The sequence below is a fragment of the Crinia signifera genome, chromosome 12 (genome assembly GCF_055691185.1).
Source record: "Crinia signifera chromosome 12, ASM5569118v1, whole genome shotgun sequence".
Classification (NCBI taxonomy): Eukaryota; Metazoa; Chordata; class Amphibia; order Anura; family Myobatrachidae; genus Crinia; species Crinia signifera.
Window position 1 is genome coordinate 5,816,365 of NC_139228.1, and position 18,270 is coordinate 5,834,634.

Consider the following 18,270-nt stretch of genomic DNA (forward strand, 5'->3'; position numbering starts at 1 on the left):
AGGAAACATAGTCTGCGACTGCCAAACTGTGAGTGGGGCGACATCCGACGTCCGGCTATTATTACTGCTCAGTATAAATAATGCAGCGTCAGAGGAGACAATTCCCAGCTGGCCTCAGTAACTAAGGATAATGAGATTTATGTCTTACCTGTTAAATCTCTTTCTTTGGGAACTTCAGGGGCCACAGGGATAACAGTGGTAGAGAGTGGGTCACAAAAACATTCCAGCACCAGAAAGGTTAAAGTTCTAGCTGCTCACAGTTAGCCCTGGCTCCTCCCCTTCCCTCCTCTACCCCGCCTCCTAGGCTAGCTACTCCGTTTCCCCAAGCCAGGTAGGATAAAAGATAGAAGGAAGAGAAACCCATACAGGAACACATCCAACAGAGAAACCTTAACTAACATGTGTGAGTACCCTCAACAGAGGAACTATGATCTTCAATAGAATAGAAAGAAGCAGGTGCGGCATTTAGGGATCCCTGTGGCCCCCGAAGTCCTTGAAGAAAGACATTTAACAGGGAAGGCATAAATCTTGTTTTCTTCTGCGGCAGACGTCAGTGGCCACAGGGATAAGACTGGGACATCCTAAAGCAGCCACCTAAGGGTGGGAACGCGCCTGTGCCGCAGCAAGTACACTCTGGCCACATGCTGAGTCCTCGGAGGCAAACGTATCGAACGCATAGAAGCGTAAGAAATTATTAGCGGACGACCAAGTTCCTCTGCTGTTACACCTCCCCTAACAGCCCAAGACGCACCCACAGACCGTGTGGAATGAGCCCGGACCCCCGCAGGAACCGGGAGAGAGGTGCCCAAGTAAGCCTGCTTGATAAACAGACCTCAGCCATCGGGCAATGGTCTGTTTGGTAGCAGGCCAACCTCTCTTTAGAAAAGCCTAAGGGTTTTATTGTGACGCACATAGATGCGCAAAGCACGGACCACATTCAAGCAACGCTGGTCCGGAACCACTATCTCCTGGTTCACATGAAACTTGGACACCACCTTGGGGAGATGTGAAGGAACGGTTCGAAGAACCGCCCTATCAGGATGGAAAACCAGGAGAGGAGACAGACAGGCCAGAGCCAGATCCCATGGTGCGACCAGTGGAACAAATGAAGTTTGGATGCGCAATACCCCCTGCAACAATGCCAAACGCCTGCTGAAGAGAATAGATAAAGCAGAGACCTGCACCTTCTAGGAAGACAGTCAGAGGCCGGCCTCCAAACCCTGTTGCAGATAAGATAGAATCTGAGACAAATGGTAACTCTTGGGATTAAATTGATGGGAGCGACACCAGGAAAAGTAAGCCCACCAGATGATAAGCACCAGCCAAAGAAGGCTTACGAGCCCTGAGCATAGTCGAAATGACCCTTGAATTAAAGCCCTTGGCTCCCAACAAGGTCTCAACAGCCACCCTGTCAAAGACAGCATCTGCTGATTGGGATGGAGGCACGTATCTTGTGTGAGCAGGTCTGGCCACAGTTGCAGACTGATCGGAGGGGCCACTGACAGGGCCTGCAGTTCCAAAAACCAGGCTGTCCTGGGGCAATGCAGGGCCACCAGGATCAACGTGCCCCACTCCACTATTAGACAGAGTGTCTACCATGCAAGCTCCTGGGTCTCGAGACCTGGCATGAAGCCATCAAATCCACCTCCGGTCTGCCCCAACGGTCTACCAACATCTGGAACGCCTCCGGATGTAGGTCCTTTCTCAGGCATCCAGAGTCTGACGGCTCAGAAAGTCTGCTTTCCAATTGAGCACCCCCAGAATAAAAACTGCCGACAAGTTGGGATCTTGCCCTCCGCCCAATGGAAGATGCGGGAGGCCTCTGCCATGGCCACCTGACTCAGAGTGCCACCCTGGTGGTTGAAATAAGCCACCGTCATCGCATTGTTCGACTGGACCTGCACCGGCCGACCCCGCAGCCAAGGCTCAGCCTGGCAGAGAGGAAGCAGGACAGCCCTCAGTTCGAGGACATTGATGGACAGCAGGGATTCCTGTGAAGTTCACATCCCTTGAAAGGATTTCTGACACGTGACTGCTCCCCAACCACGGAGACTGGCAATCGTGGTGAGGAGAGTCCACCGGTGGTTCCAAAACAGCATCCCCTCCATGAGGTTCTGATCCAGAAGCCACCAGGACAGGGGGAATCGTACTGATGGTGACAAGACAATCTGGTGTGATCGTAGATTGGAGTACGACCCTGACCATTTCCGTTGGAGGGGGGAGAGAGTGGAACTGCGCATACTCCGCCATGTCAAAGGCCGACACCATGGAGCCCAGGACTGTCATGCAGGCATGGATTGAGACATGAGATAGATAGAAATAGATTGGTCTGGATTTTAACGATCACCATTTATTGGTAGGAGATTGAGTTTTGTATCCCAGATTGTATTTTTGCTTGCTCATTCCTCATCACTTTTAAGTACCTTGATCTATTATATATGTTCCTTTAGATTTTATATAATTGTTCTAAGAATACCCTTCGCTGTACATCCCTCGCTATAAGGTCTATTTTTGTTATGTACATTGCATCCTTGTTGTTTTGCATTTAAATGTTTTCTTTGTATTACAATGCTCAAAGTGCGCCCCTTCTTTTTTCTGTACCACTTTTAGCCACGCTCCTGATGAAGTTGTTTTGACAAAACACGTTGGATTGGTTTTAATAAAAAACTTTGTTTGAACGAAGTTTACGTTTTATTCTGGAAATTGACAGAAGACTGCTAACTATATAATTGGCTAGGTGGTACAGAGTCTAGCACACTCGGATAACCCTGTTCTTTTCTTCATTCTTGTATCTAGACTCTTCGATAAGAATCCTTATCGGAGTAGCAGCTTGTCAGCCAGCACAACTTAAACTGAGTAGCTAGCCTCGGAGGCGGGGTAAAGGAGGGGAGGAGCCAGGGCTGACTGAGCAGCCAGAAGATTAACCTTTCTGGTGCTGGAATGGTCTTGCTCATCTACTCACTACCCACTGTTATCCCTGTGGCCCCTGACGTCTGTCGCAGAAGAAAGCCTTGTTTATAGGTACAGAAGTAATGTGGTCCATACAGGACCTCATAAATGAACACTTCCATATATAACTGACAGTATTATCATCATTTATTTATCTGGTGCTATGTTATAGCAGTGCTACGTGACCGTAGCATGTTTATAGCACAAGGGGATTTCCTTAGACCCAGGCTGTAGTCAGAATTTAGCCATTAAGTCCATTGATAACCAGAGGTCCTCATCAGAATGCTGACATGGGATATAGATATCCAGTACTGAATGTTACTACAACACGTAGAGATGTCTAGCCAATGGCAACCTGTGTGCACACGTTACTGATGACAGTGGGGGGGGGGGAGGGGGTGTTCATCTGGTCAGCGCTTACCCAATAATCGCTGCCTAGCTAGCAGGTCTGAATCAGTCCCTCCGTTGGTTACCTGCATTCTACCGTATTCAATATAAATACTTTTACTTACATACAAGGCGATACAACATAAATCTCGGTACTTGTTTCCTAGCACGGCGCCAGCGATTTTAATTGTATCCATCGGGTCCTAAAAAATCACATCGCATGCGATGGACGCGATTTTTACATTGGAACCAATGTAAAATGGTCCCTGAGACCCGATTTTACATTGGGCCCAATGTTAAATGCTCCCCAGACCCCAATTTTCATTGTATACCCACCCTGATGGGTCAAATGCCCCCCTTTGTTAACGCCACCCCACGATGAACACCAACCCAAAGTATGGCGAGCGCAGTGGTACGCGTCCTCCGACCTTTTCATACCCCCACTATCAACGTCGATGTGGAGTTGATTTTATATAGTGTGGCGAGCGCAGCGAGGGAACGCACATTACTTCACAGGTATTGCGTGTCCCCTCGTGGGTCTCGCCACACTTCGGTGGCTCGTCATACTATATAAAATCAACTCCACGACGATGTGGATAGTGGGGGTATGAAAAGGTCGGAGGACGCGTACCACTGCGCTCGCCACGCTTCGGGTTGGCGTTGATAGTGGGGTGGCGTTAACAATGGGGGGGGGGGGGGGGGGGGGCGTCATTTGACATACAAATTACCCATCAGGGTGGGTATACAATAAAAAAAAAAAAAAAAATCGGGTACATTGGCCCAATTTCCATTGTTCCCTTTGTAAAATCGGGTCCATCGCATTGTATGCCATTATAATGGCATACAATGGACCCGATTTTACATAGGAATTTAACATTGAGTATAATGCATTCAATGTTAAATCACATCGGTCGCATCGCATGCCATTATAATTGCATACGATGGAGCTGATTTTTTAATTGTCGGAAAAAGGCTAAAAATAGTCCAAAATCGTGTCAGTCGGGTCCATCGCATACCTTAACTTAAGGTATGTGATGACCCACGACGGGTACTGTGCTAGGAAACAAGTACATATAGCTCTTCTCTCATAGTATCTCCCAACCCAACCTCTCTGCTCCTCACAAGGCCATAACCCCAACTACACCAACATACATCCCTTCTCTTATCTCATAATCTCTCTCAACCTCTCCGCTCCACACAAGGCCATAACCCCAACTACACCAACATACATCTCTTATCTCATACTATCTCCCAACCTCTCCGCTCCACACAAGGCCATAACCCCAACTACACCAACGTACATTTCTTATCTCATAGTATCTCCCACCCCGACCTGTCTGCTCCTCACAAGGCCATAACCCCAACATACATCCCTTATCTCATAGTTTCTCCCAACTCGTACTCTCCGCTCCTCACAAGATCTTCTCCCATACACAATAAGACTATTTTAGTCTCCGATCTATGATGTGTTACCGGAGTACTCACCTCTCAGGCAGCTTCTCACATTCCAGACCCGCCCACATTACCTTCTTACACCTGTCTGATCACATCCTCACTGCACAGCACAAACTTGCTCACTTATTTTCCCCAGACCCCTGGCTTACTTTACTGGGTCACCGTACCATGCAGCCCACCAAGAACCTTACAATCTGGTGGACCATTATGCAATAGGTAACACCTATCCTTGTGTAACATTGGCTATTTCCCTATAGATTGCAGGGCCCTCATACCATTTGGCTGTTTAATTACCCAGTTTGGTTTATCCCTATTTCCAAACGTTAAGTACAACGGAAACCACTATAAATGTAAAACAGCTTCTGCCCCCTCTACCTCTACATATCCATATCCAGCCCTCACATTGGAAGAGACTTCCACTCCATACACACCTCTCACCTTCTCTCCGGCCTTTAGCCCTGGTCAGTGTATCCTAAAGTGGCGTCTACACAATCCGCCCCAAAAGCCACTCTCACCACCTCCACCATACCCTATAGGATGTAAGCTGTGACAAGCAGGGCCCTCGCCACCTCCATTGCAGCCCTGTCTCCCCCATGGTCTGTTTATACTGTCAGTGTCCTCCTGACTGGTCATTGTGTCACGTCTTCTATGGAATGGTGTATTACTCATTGTTGTCTGTTCATTTCTTAATACATTCTATTGTGTTCTGTTTTCGTGGAGCAAGTTACCGTCGGTAGCACTGCACTGTATAGTGTACCTAGGATGGGGGCGGGGATGGACCTGTACTTCGCACGTTGGGGAAGGGGGGTCCCAAAGCATTGTCTAGACAGAACACCCCACCCCACACACAAAACTGTAACAGATTAACCCCTCACCCCACTGCAACACAAATAACGCTAGGTGTATCAAGCTGCATAAAGTGGAGAATGGTAAACCGCCAACCAATATGCTCCTAACTGTCATGTTACCGGCTGCATTTGAAAAAGGACAAGTAGGAGCTGATTGGTTGGTGGGTTATCACTCTCCACTTTCTCACTTTAGATGAAGCTTGATACATCTGGCCTTATAAAAGTTCTCGGATAATGCCACCATTACTACTTGTGACAGAGGATCCAGTAATCCCTGGGGGGAGGGGGTCTGTCAGGCTATGGAGGCATGCAGACATAACCAGACATTATGTGGTGCCCCCTGGTGGTAACAGTGAACCATCAGGAAAGTGTTACTGAAGACCACAATGAACTATGGTCACGCGCCTTCCATCCACGCAGCCTCCTCTTCTATGCTCCAGTCTATCGCTGTAACAAGGAGTGTGATAGAGCCGGGTTACACATTACACGGAGAAAGGTGCCTCAGCCAACATGGAGGTTCTGGTAAACCAGGAGCAATAATGTAATACACAGGGCAGACACGTACAATTATATAGCTTTATATCGAGATGGAAACGTAACAATACCAGAGTATGATTCTGACAGCGCTCCATCCAGCAGATTGATGTACAAGGTCCACAGTTACATGACCCCACTCCCAGCATATTAGCATCATACAAGTACTATACACGTTCAGAGGGATTACTCCAGCCAGCCAGCAGGGGGCAGTACTACCACATGCTGCCTATGACAGACACAGCACAGCCTAGCATTGCACCACGTATGTAAGGACCCCTCCCCTGGCTTCTTTAAGTGCATGGTCACTATTCCGATACAAAGCAGTTTATATCACAGAAGCAGTTTCACAAACACGGACACTGAGAAGGACGAAGGCTCGGACAGGCACCGAGTATGTACAGCGCCCGGGCGCCGCATGGTTATAGAATGAGGTAGAAGGCAAACCCAGCAGAGAACCCGATATTTGGGGTCAGGGAAGCGAAATCTCAGCAGATTCTGCGTGACGCAGGCAGATAGGCCCTGTTATCTGATTCTGCCCACTGATCGGTGGGGGGCATCGGTATGGACGGGATAGCCCAGGCCCTGTGGACACGACTGTATGGCGGCATCTGCGCACAGAATCATACACAAACATAAAAACAAGCAAAGCACTTTAGTTGACCTGTATGGAATAAAACAGAGACAATGTGTCAATAGAAACCCTTGTCCATGGTAGTAAAAAACATCAGACCCCTGATGAGGCTTTTCCCAGTAAATCGTAAGAGAAGATGAAGGGTAGGAGAGAGCAGCTGACCGGTTCCATCCCAAATACCCCTGCAGGTTCCCAGCTGCTGCACACCCACCCCTCTCCTTCCCATAGCTGTCTGCTCAGCTCCGAGGGTGCCAGTTACTCAAGTTCTAAGCGGCTGATCTCAGCCGTCATTGGCTGCCACTAACTGGCCCATGGGCTCCCGAATGTAGACGGACTGAATGTCCTTTGTTTTCAGGCAGTAGTCACAGGCCCATACGGCGGAGACCTCACGCGTCAGCAAGCTGTAGGCGCTCTCAGTCATCCCCGTGCACTCACGATGAAACCACTTCTGACAAGACGCCTCGCACAAGATGGCGTCCTGATCATCGTTCACCTCGTTCCGACACGCTCCGCATGGATAAACAAGTCCTGGAGGGGGTTGGTGGCCGGAGTTCCCCGTTGCTTTGCTGGGCGGTGGGATGTTGTTCACCTCAGGAGTGCTGGCGTTCCCGCGTGCGGCGCTATTTGGCGTGAAGTTTTGCTGGTTGCCGTTGACAGCAGATGGAGAGCCAACATGCTGATCCTGGCTGAAGGCGGGATTGGGTTGGTTTAAAGTTTTACCGTGATCCTCCACCCCTTGGGGAAAGCTCTGATCTGCCCCTGCAAAGGGGCTGGTGTTGGGTGGGAGGCTGGGTCTCTGCATTGTGGGCTGCCCAAAGGGGTGACCGGGAGAGCCAAACCTCTGAGAGAAAGGTGGCCCGCCAGGAGAGTTTAATCCGGGGCCAGGGCCCATATCCCCACGTGGGGGCTGTCCCATAGTCGGTGAAATCATAGGACCAAAGCCGCCAACCGGTCCCTGCATCATCTGGCCGCCCGGGGGGCTGAAGCTCTGTCCCATGGCTTGGTTGAAAGGTTGGTTAGAGAAGTTCATGTTCCCGGGCTGCACATAATTTGGGTTCTGAGGCATACCGAACCCGGGACCCATCTGGTTAGGAGGGAAGGGAGGAGGTTGACGTCTCATAGGCTGTGGACCCCCCGGGTACCCAGGGGGCACCTGATGAGGCATGCCACCCTGCATGCGGAAGTTTCCAAACGGCACAGGGTTGTTCATGAAAGGAGAGCCTGCAGCACTGACTTTAGGGGGTCCAAAGTCATCTTCAAAGGGATTGGAGGCCACCAGATGATCCACCATCGGGGTAGGCGGTGGAGCAAACTCAGAGAGATGAGAGTAAGCAGGACCCTACAACAGAAAGGAGACAAGTCACATACCGGTTCAGCAACAGGCAGATACACACCAGACAGTACAGCGCCACCTACAGACCACTCCCTAACCCTCCGTCACATGTAATAATATAGCAAACAGATGAGTGTAAGCAGGACCCTACACCAGAGAGAACAGTCACATACCGGTCCAGCAACATGCAGATACACACCAGACAGTACAGCGCCACCTACAGACCACTCCCTAACCCAGTGGTGGGGAACCTCAGGCCCGGGGGCCATATGCGGCCCCCGTAGCCGGTCTTAATGGCCCTCCTACCCACCCGGCGGCTTTGCCAGGAGTCATGTACAGGGGACTTCTTGCGAGAGGTCGGTAGTTCTTGTGAGATTCCTCTTAATTAACAGCAACCGGAGACTGTCAGTCCTATTCAGCGGCAGCCGCTGGAGCGTGGGACGGCTGTAGCAGGACAATTTGTAAGAGAAATTTTTACATATGGCCCCCGAAGGATTTTTCCACCATACAATTGGCCCTTGGCACAAAAAAGGTCCCCCACCCCTGCCCTAACCCTACGTCACATGTAATAATATAGAAAACAGATGAGAGTAAGCAGGACCCTACACCAGAGAGAACAGTCACATACCGGTCCAGCAACAGGCAGATACACACCAGACAGTACAGCACCACCTACAGACCACTCCCTAACCCTCCGTCATGCAATAATATAGCAAACATTGAGAGATGAGAATAATCCCCCTATCAGACTGCCACAAAACCCAGCGTGCGGCTCAGTCAGAGGGTCCAGGGAAACTAACCCAGGACCAGTGACCGTGCAATCCAATCTGGGTAGCGACCAGAGAAAGTATCATCTGTAAAGCCTTACAATCTCGGCTGTTTAAAGGGATCTGGCAAGGTATTTTCATCTGACATGGGAATAAGCAGTCCTTAGAACAGAGAACAGTAAGATGAGGACAGGACACTTACAGTTACACAAGAACACAGCACCACCTATAGAACACTTCCTAAACTACACTCACTTGTAGTGAAACATTTATTTCTATTTCCCATAGGGTCGGTTATCTGTGGGGGACAGGACTGTCATTCTGTTTGTCCAGATATTTTAGGATTGGCAGCTTTTGCAAGAGCCATAGCAGCCAATGTGGGAACTGCTGCTTTATGGCAGTATATACAGGATGTATACAGATTAGCTGTATACCACACAATGGGCTGTAACAGTGACATCACAGAGAAAGGTCATTATGTGGCATTCTGTAGATCAGCACCGCGATATTCCTCTGATAGGAGAGGTGATGGGCACCGTGCTACTGAGGGCTGGGCAGGATAGTAATGTGCATGCCAGATATTCAGGAGAGCACAGGGGCAATCTCCCTAATATGTATTGGTGGCTATGGTAACTGCTATAAACAGGAAATGGCTGTTATGACATCACAACAGGCATGGGTCATAGGGTTGACAGTAATAAATGAGACCCCAAAAGGTTGACATGAGTTCATTGTTTTTTTTGTGTCAATTTGTAGCTTTACACATGTGGACCCCCAAATAGTGAACAACTTTGCTCGCCATGCTTCTGGGCTGGTGCCTTGCTCCGCCACACTCAGAAACCTCTCCCCCCCCCCCCATAAAAAAAACCCTCATGTTGGCATTTTGCTTTTGGAGCCATCACAACGCCCTTGGCAGTACAAAGCACACCACTATGATCTGAAGAGTGAAAGTTCCGCAGAGGGATGTGTGACGGACAGGAAGATACAGAGGAACGGACACGCCCACACATACAGGAGATAGTGGTATGGTCCCAACCTTCTGGAACTGGCCAGTCACCGATCCCTTTACTTTCCGCTGTGACTCCTCCCAACCCCCTGTTCTCCATACCTGAGTGTTAGACTTTCGTCGTTTCTTCTCTGGGCTCTTCATCTGCATGCCTGGAAGAGAGACACCAGCCGTCAGGGAAATACATCACATAAGCCCCACAGACAACAGAATCACAGGGGGAATTATCCACACTGCCCCCTCACCCCCTCCTCGTATCACAGAATCACTGGGGCAGTTATCCAAACTACCCCCTCGTCGTATCACAGAATCACTGGGGCAGTTATCCAAACTGCACCCTCACCCCCTCGTCGTATCACAGAATCACTGGGGCAGTTATCCAAACTGCCCCCTTACCCCCTCCTCGTATCACAGAATCACTGGGGCAGTTATCCAAACTACCCCTCGTCGTATCACAGAATCACTGGGGCAGTTATCCTAACTGCCCCCTCACCCCCTCGTCGTATCACAGAATCACTGGGGCAGTTATCTAAACTGCCCACTCACCCACAATAATCCTATGATAGTATTTCATAACTTACCTTCACTCACCAACTGTCCCACCCCCAGAGTGCCCTCTCTAATCCTTCAATTGCCCCTCCATAGCCCTCACCCCCCCCCCATTACCCATACACCCCTACTTTCAGCCTCCACCTTATCCCCCACACCTCATTTATGTCCTCCAACCTATTATCCCCACTCCCCAATTACCCCTTTCATTTGTCATCCTCTATTACCCCACCACTCATCTTGCCCTCCTCCCCTTCATACCCACTCCTCCTATAAACAAGACACTCTCTTCCCTCTACTCACTCCTCCCTATTACCCCCACACCTGTAATCTTGTGCTACCCTTTGTGTATCCCCTAATGCCCTTCACCTATTACCCCCACACCTCCTCATAGTCCCATTACAGCCTCATCTGACTGTTACCCTCTCGCTGATCATACGCCTATTCTTTTCCTCTCCCCCATAACCCCTGTACTCCCTCCTCCCCACTATCACCCCTTTACGCCCTTCCTCTCACTGTTCATTACCCCTGCAAACCCTTCTGTCGCCCTTCCCCCTATTACCACACCGCACTCTCCTCTTGCCCTCCTATTACACCTCCATCATTCCGCCTATTCCCACAACCACCCCCCTCTCTCCTTTCCCCCTATCACCCCCTTCCCCCTATTAAGACCACATCTACCCCTATTACCCTCTCCCCATATTACCCCTGCCTCTTCCCCTACAACCCGCCCTCCCCATTCCTCTATTACCCCAGGACCCCTTCTTCTCCACCTATGACCCCTGCTCACTCCTTCCCCCTATTACCCACTAACATCCTCTCCTATCACCACTACCTCTACCCCTATAACCCCCCTACTCACTCCTTCCCCCGCTAACATCCCCTCCCCCTATTACCAGCACCTCTATTACCTCCTCCCCATATTACCCCTATAACCCCTATCCTCTCTCTCTTCCCCCTATTACCCCAGCTCACTCCTTCCACGTATTACCCTCTACCCTTATTACCCCAGCACCCCCTCCCTGTATTACCTCTCCACCTTCCATGTATTACCACCACCTCTACCCTTATTACCCCCTCCCCATTGTACCCCTCCTCTCCCCCTGTTACCACCATATCTACCCTTATTACCCCCGTCCCTATTTTAGCCCTCCCCATATTACCCTCCTCTCCCCCTTCCCACCATATCTACCCTTATTACCCCCTCCCCATATTACCCCTCCTCTCCCCCTTCCCACCATATCTACCTTATTACCCCCTCCCCATATTACTCCCCTTCCCACCATATCTACCCCTCCTCTACCCCTTCCCACCATATCTACCCTTATTACCCCCTCCCCATATTACCCCTCCTCTCCCCCTTCCCACCATATCTACCCTTATTACCCCCTCCCCATATTACCCCTCCTCTCCCCCTTCCCACCATATCTACCCTTATTACCCCCTCCCCATATTACCCGTTACCACCATATCTACCCTTATTACCCCCTCCCCATATTGCCCTTGCCTCTCCCCCTGTTCCCACCATATCTACACTTATTACCCCTCATCTCCCCCGTTACCACCATATCTACCCTTATTACCCCATCCCCATATTACCCCTCCTCTCCCCCTTCCCCCTGTTACCACCATATCTACCCTTATTACCCCCTCCCCATATTACCCCTCCTCTCCCCCTTCCCCCTGTTACCACCATATATACCCTTATTACCCCCTCCCCATATTACCCCTTCTCTCCCCCTTCCCCCTGTTACCACCATATCTACCCTTATTACCCCCTCTCCATATTACCCCTGCCTCTTCCCCATAACACCCCTGCTCTCTCTCTCTTCCCCCTATTACCCGCTAACACCCCCTCCCCCTTACCGGCTTTGGCTCTGCGGCCCGGGAGGGTGAGTCCGTCCAGCTTGTCCTGGTCCGCGGCCATCAGAGGGGTGAGCGGGATCACAGGCCGGGCATGTCTCCGCTCACCAGGCCGCTCAGCCACCGCACAAGCAGCGGAAACGCCAGGACGCGAGCGCACCGGAAGCCAGCCAGGCGCTACCACTTGGCCGTGGGGGAGGGGTCGACGGGTCCGAGTGAGAAATCAGAGTCGATGGATGAATCCGTCAGTCACCGGTCATCGATGCGTCATTGCGTCACCGAGCCCAGCGACTAGCAGCACAGCTCATTCCGAGGCACCCCCCTGTAGGAATGGTAGCGCCCACACCTGGCGCCGGCAGCCTGCGCACACAGGACGGGACCACTACTAATTTTTTGGGGGGGAAGTCAGAGACTCAGAGGTAGAAAAACTGAACAGTCCGGTCATTCCTCCGGGACCCGCTCCATAGAGTAGCGCTCCTGCTGGGACATCCTCAGACCATAGAGAGGAGCACCGGAGTGGACAGAGTGACGCACACCTCCTGTTCCTGTCACTGTTTTGCCCACGACAACCGATTTCCCGCAGCTCGGCCTGGTCACGTTCCGTATCCGTACGTCCTCGGTCGCGTTGGGCGTTTGCGCTGAACGTGTGAAATCTCGCCATGATGTCAGCTCAGCGTCGGTGTACCAAGAACCCTGATGCCTTCTGTTATATCTGTGGCAAATATAGCTTTGCAAGAGATAGGAGGAATATAACCGTGTTCGTAAAACGGGCATATCGGGCATATTTTGGGCGTCCCATAAGCCAGCAAGACAAGGACTGGGCGCCTCACAGAGTGTGTAAAACCTGCGTGGAATCACTCCGGGGTTGGATTAAAGGTCACAAAGGCCTTAATTTCGGCATTCCCATGGTGTGGCGCGAGCCCGAAGAGCACCCGCGCGATTGCTATTTCTGTGCTGTGAATGTGAGGGGCATGAACCGACAGAACATGCGCAGATGGGAATACCCGAGTATGAATTCTGCCACACAGCCCATTGCGCATAGTGCGGACTTACCTGTGCCAGCGTTTGTGTCCTTGTGCCAAGCTGGATGTGATGATGATGAGGAGGACATGGTCATTGTATCCAGTGCAAGTGACGGCGACTCTGAGGAACTTCCCTCCACTCCAAACAAGTTTTCTCAAAAGGAGCTGAACGATTTAATTTGTGACTTGAATTTATCGAAAAAAGGAGCTGAGCTTTTAGCGTCCAGACTCCGAGAGAAGCAGTGTCTTCAGCCGGACGTTACCATAATGGGTGACCGCTGCCACCAGGAGATCCAGGTTATGGAAGAAACATCATCAGGAGATGGCCGATCACTGTCGGAGTCTGCAGTGGGACGGCCCGAAACGAGAAGACAAAAGAGAATCCTGAAAAACCCGCTTCTCGTAGCATTCTAACACCTATGGACACTATGGGGCCCATTTATCAACTAATATTTGCGGCTAAAATCCCCGAAAACACACGTTTTCGGAGGTTTACCTCAAATATTAAGTATCCCCCTAATGTATCACAGGGGACCGCAGCAGGAATATCCGATCCCTGCTGCGATCCCCCCCTGCAGCGCCGCCGGCCGCATCCCCCATTTCTATGGGGAATGCGAAGCTGCCCGATGTATCAACATCGGGCAGCCCGGCATCGCATCCCTGGGCTATCGCCATTCTGATATGGCGATAGCCATTGTAGCCTATAGGTGCACATCGCACTGCCCGAGCGGCAATGCGGTCAGCAGGGTCGCCAGGGGGGTCAGGGCGTAACCGTGCATGCGCAGACCCAGACACCCGGCTTCCGGCTCCAGGCATCGCAGGGACAGGCTCCCTTCGGATGCGATTTTTACAATGCGATCCTGGGCGGTAATATTCTGAAATATCTGTTGAATTGTCTATTATTTTTGGACTCTCCTATCATTCTGTGCCTCCACTATGCTGCCATGTATGTGCTGTCCACTGACCACACGTGTGATGTGAAGACTTTCTGCAGTAACTTGCTGGGGTCCTGTCATTATTTTTATTGTCTGATGGGTCCCAGAGCAAAATAGTTATAGGACCCCTGTCTTGTAACATATGAATCAAATGTAATCAGAATAAAAAAAAAAAGAAAATCACTTTTTAACATTTTGTCATTTATTCATATATAATAGACATACAGTATGCATGACAAAAACCAGAACCGACTGGAAAACAGCACAACATGAATTGAAATGGACTCTTAAATCCCTGGCAACAGATTGACTGTTCCGCAGTGTTATCTAGAACAGAGATGGGAACCTTTGGCACTCCAGCTGTCGTTGAACTACACGTCCCAGTAGGACATGCAATCGTTTTACCATGGCTCATTAGCAAAACTGCAGCAGGGCATGCTGGGATATTTAGTTCAACAGCTGGAGGGCCAATGTTCCCCATCCCTGTTTTAGATAGGGCAACATCCGATCTTCAATAGACTCCCCTCAGTAAATGTACCCCTAGGAGAGAAGCTACATTACGGAGAGCTCTATACCCTAGATCTGTATTATGGTTATACCGCTTCCATATATTTGTGGTATAGGCCTCCCTGTGAGGGGCATGAAAGCCGCGGTAAAAACCCAGTTTTTGGCAGCCGCCGAGTGTTCGATGCAGAGGGTAATGGCACATATTTCCGCTGTTATCCTATAGAAGCTGTAGCCATAGACACCGGCCCACATGGAAAAATGCAGTAAAACCGCAGCAAGCAGTACTCGGGTGCCAGTGTGTGGACTGTGGTTCCAGCAGCAGTCTAGTGGTGGCAGCGATATACCTGCCCGCTGCATAGTGGCAGGAGTCAGTAACGAGCGGTTACTCACAGTATGAGGGAATCCCCTATTGGCCAGGTCCCCATCTGTAACAGCATAGCCAGTTAGGACAGAAGCCTATGGGCTTCTTGCTGCATAACGATGTCATGCACTGGCCTCTCATCTGGGTAGCCTACTGATGCGCTCCCCCACACCCAGTGACCTCCTCTTCCCTAACACGTCACTGCAGCAGGGCAGTCCTGGGCATAGAGGCTGCGGAAACCCTCTCAACTACTGCCGGCGGCTTCACAAAGGGCAGCTGTTCTTCGCGATACTAATCGCATGTTAGTACATACGCCCACATGCCTATACCTATTGCATTGGTTTTGTTGCGATGCTGGGCAGGATGTATTTCGCAATGATAATACAGAAATCCCTATATCTGTATTATGATGATACCACCTCCCTGTGGGGTGATTATGTGGCGTGGTGGTATAACCTCCCGTATATGTGGTGTGGCGACAAGACCCCCCCCCCAGTTTATGTGGTGGGTCTCCATATCATTGTGCAGCACAGGATCAGCTGGCTGGTCTCTCTCTGTATCACTCCGCAGCACAGGATCAGCAGGGGTCTCTCTGTATCACTCTTTAAATCAACTTCAGTAAATTACATCAAAAAGGATCTGCAAAAATACTAAACTTCAGAAAAGCAAACTTTGAATTATTCAGGGATGCCCTAACAGGAATTGGGTGGGAAACGGTTATGGAGGGAAAAAATGCAGAGGAAATGTGGGATACTCTAAAAAAGGTGCTTGATTCACTAACTATTGAATACATTCCTAAAGTAACTAAAGGTAAATTCAACAAAAAAAAAGCCACCATGGTTGGACATAGAAGTAAGGTCAGCTATCAACAATAAAACCAGAGCCTTTAAATTCTATAAAAATAACTTGAATGAGGAGGCGTTCGCAAAATACAAAGAATCAAACAAAACTTGTAAAGGGGTAATCAAAGCAGCTAAAATATTATATGAAGAGTGCATAGCCACTGAAAGCAAAACTAACCCAAAGAAGTTTTTTAAATACATAAATAGTAAACGTTTAATTAAGGAAAACATAGGCCCACTAACTGATACTAGTGGAAAAAGTGTTACTGAGGACAAGGGAAAAGCAAAACTGTTAAATGAGTTCTTCTCATCAGTATTTACTAAGGGAGAGCAGACTGTGGAACGAACATTTACCACAAACGGGACAAATAAGCCAGATCTCATTGTGGATTTCACGCCGAAGGAAATAATACTGAGGCTAAGCAAACTCAAAACAAATAAGTCACCAGGGCCAGATGGGATTCATCCAAGGGTATTAATGGAATTAAGGGATGAACTAGCTCCCCCCCTATATTATATCTTTAGCAAGTCACTATCGTCAGGTATAGTACCAAAAGATTGGAGAATAGCAGAGGTAGTGCCAATATTCAAAAAAGGAAGATCCCGCTAATTACAGACCCGTTAGTTTAACATCAATTGTGGGTAAACTATTTGAAGGATTTTTAAGGGATGGTATCCAGGAATATTTAGATCATCACCGTCTACTCAGTACTAACCAACATGGGTTCGTGAAAAATCGTTCATGCCAAACTAATCTACTAGGGTTCTATGAAGAGGTTAGCAAAAACCTCGATAATGGAAATGCTGTAGATGTGATTTTCCTAGATTTCGCTAAAGCATTTGATACTGTCCCACACAAGAGATTGATTAATAAAATGGAGAACCTAGGATTGGGTGAAAATATCTGCAGATGGGTAGGGAATTGGCTATGTAATAGAGAACAAAGAGTGGTTGTGAATGGTGCCGTATCAGATATGATACCGATACTAAGTGGAGTGCCCCAGGGTTCGGTTTTGGGGCCCATTTTGTTTAACATTTTTATTAACGATATTGGGATAGGGTTACTCAGCAATGTATCCATCTTTGCGGACGATACAAAACTTAGCAAAGTCATCAAATCACCATAAGATGTCACCATGCTTCAAAATGATCTTGCAATTCTAGATGAGTGGGCAAAAAAATGGAAGATGAGGTTCAATGTAGATAAATGTAAGGTTATGCACCTTGGGAGACACAACCAGTGTGCAAGTTACAGCCTTAGCGGAGAGGAACTGGGTAATTCCATACTTGAAAAGGATCTAGGAGTCCAAATAGACAGCAATCTAGGATGTAGTGCCCATTGTAATGTAGCTACAAAAAAGGCCAACAAAATTCTAGCATGTATTAAGAGGGGAATGGAAACTAGGGACTCAAGGGTAATTATGCCACTATATAAAGCATTGGTGAGACCTCACCTAGAGTACGGAGTACAGTTCTGGGCCCCACACTATAAAAAGGACATCATAGAATTAGAAAAAGTTCAAAGGCGAGCAACAAAGCTTATTAGGGGAATGGAGAATTTAAGCTACGGGGAGAGATTAAGCAATTTGGGACTATTTACATTAGAAAAGAGACGTTTAAGGGGGACATGCTCAACATGTACAAGTATATCAAGGGCCAATATTAAGGAACTGTCACACACCCTATTTTCTACTAGAAAGGAATCTAGGACGCGAGGGCATGAGTATAGATTAGAAGAAAAAAGATTTCATTCAGCTAGTAGAAAGAATTTCTTTACGGTCAGAACAGTCAAACTCTGGAACTCTCTTCCCAGAGAGGTGGTAACGGCTGGCTCATTAAATGCGTTCAAGGCAAAGTTGGACAAACATTTACTGGAGAAAAACATCCATGGGTACAAATAAGAAATATAATTTGTCTGTAAAATACCAGAACCTACCAAATCAGCAATGGATATCTATACCAGGTTGAACTAGATGGACGCAAGTCTTTTTTCAGCCTTACCTACTATGTAACTCTGCAGCACAAGATCAGCTGGCTGGTCTCTCTCTGTATCACTCCTCAGCACAGGATCAGCAGGGGTCTCTCTCTGTATTACTCCGCAGCACAGGATCAGCAGGGGGGGTTTCTCCGTATCGCTCTGCAGCACAGGATCAGCAGGGGGGTCTCTCTGTATCACTCCGCAGCACAGGATCAGCAGAGGGGTCTCTCTGTATCACTCCGCAGCACAGGATCAGAAGGGGGGGTCTCTCTGTATCACTCAGCAGCACAGGATCAGCAG

General features: G+C 49.1%; 2 protein-coding genes across 3 annotated transcripts in view; both read right to left on the reverse strand.

Annotated features, from left to right (window-relative positions):
• Nucleotides 1-1,712, reverse strand: part of PBXIP1 (PBX homeobox interacting protein 1) — a 36,670-nt gene extending 34,958 nt beyond the window's left edge. Inside the window, exons 1-2 of the mRNA XM_083167200.1 lie at nt 1,597-1,712; nt 912-1,032 (exon numbers count right to left, since the gene is read on the reverse strand). Of these exons, the coding sequence (XP_083023326.1) occupies nt 912-1,032; nt 1,597-1,712 (237 nt within the window). The remainder of the gene's footprint in view (nt 1-911; nt 1,033-1,596) is intronic.
• A 4,489-nt stretch (nt 1,713-6,201) lies between these two features.
• Nucleotides 6,202-12,893, reverse strand: PYGO2 (pygopus family PHD finger 2). 2 transcript variants are annotated; one of them, XM_083167434.1, is made up of 3 exons: nt 12,329-12,893; nt 9,944-10,065; nt 6,202-8,146 (listed from the first exon to the last, which is right to left on the reverse strand). In XM_083167434.1, exons 1-3 carry the CDS (start codon nt 12,387-12,389, stop codon nt 7,088-7,090), a joined length of 1,242 nt encoding a protein of 413 aa, XP_083023560.1. In that variant the 5' UTR covers nt 12,390-12,893; the 3' UTR covers nt 6,202-7,087. The 2 variants fall into 2 exon arrangements, with proteins under 2 accessions (XP_083023560.1, XP_083023561.1); XM_083167435.1 differs by having other exon boundaries at nt 10,016-10,065; nt 12,329-12,879.
• Between the last annotated feature and the right edge of the window lie 5,377 nt (nt 12,894-18,270).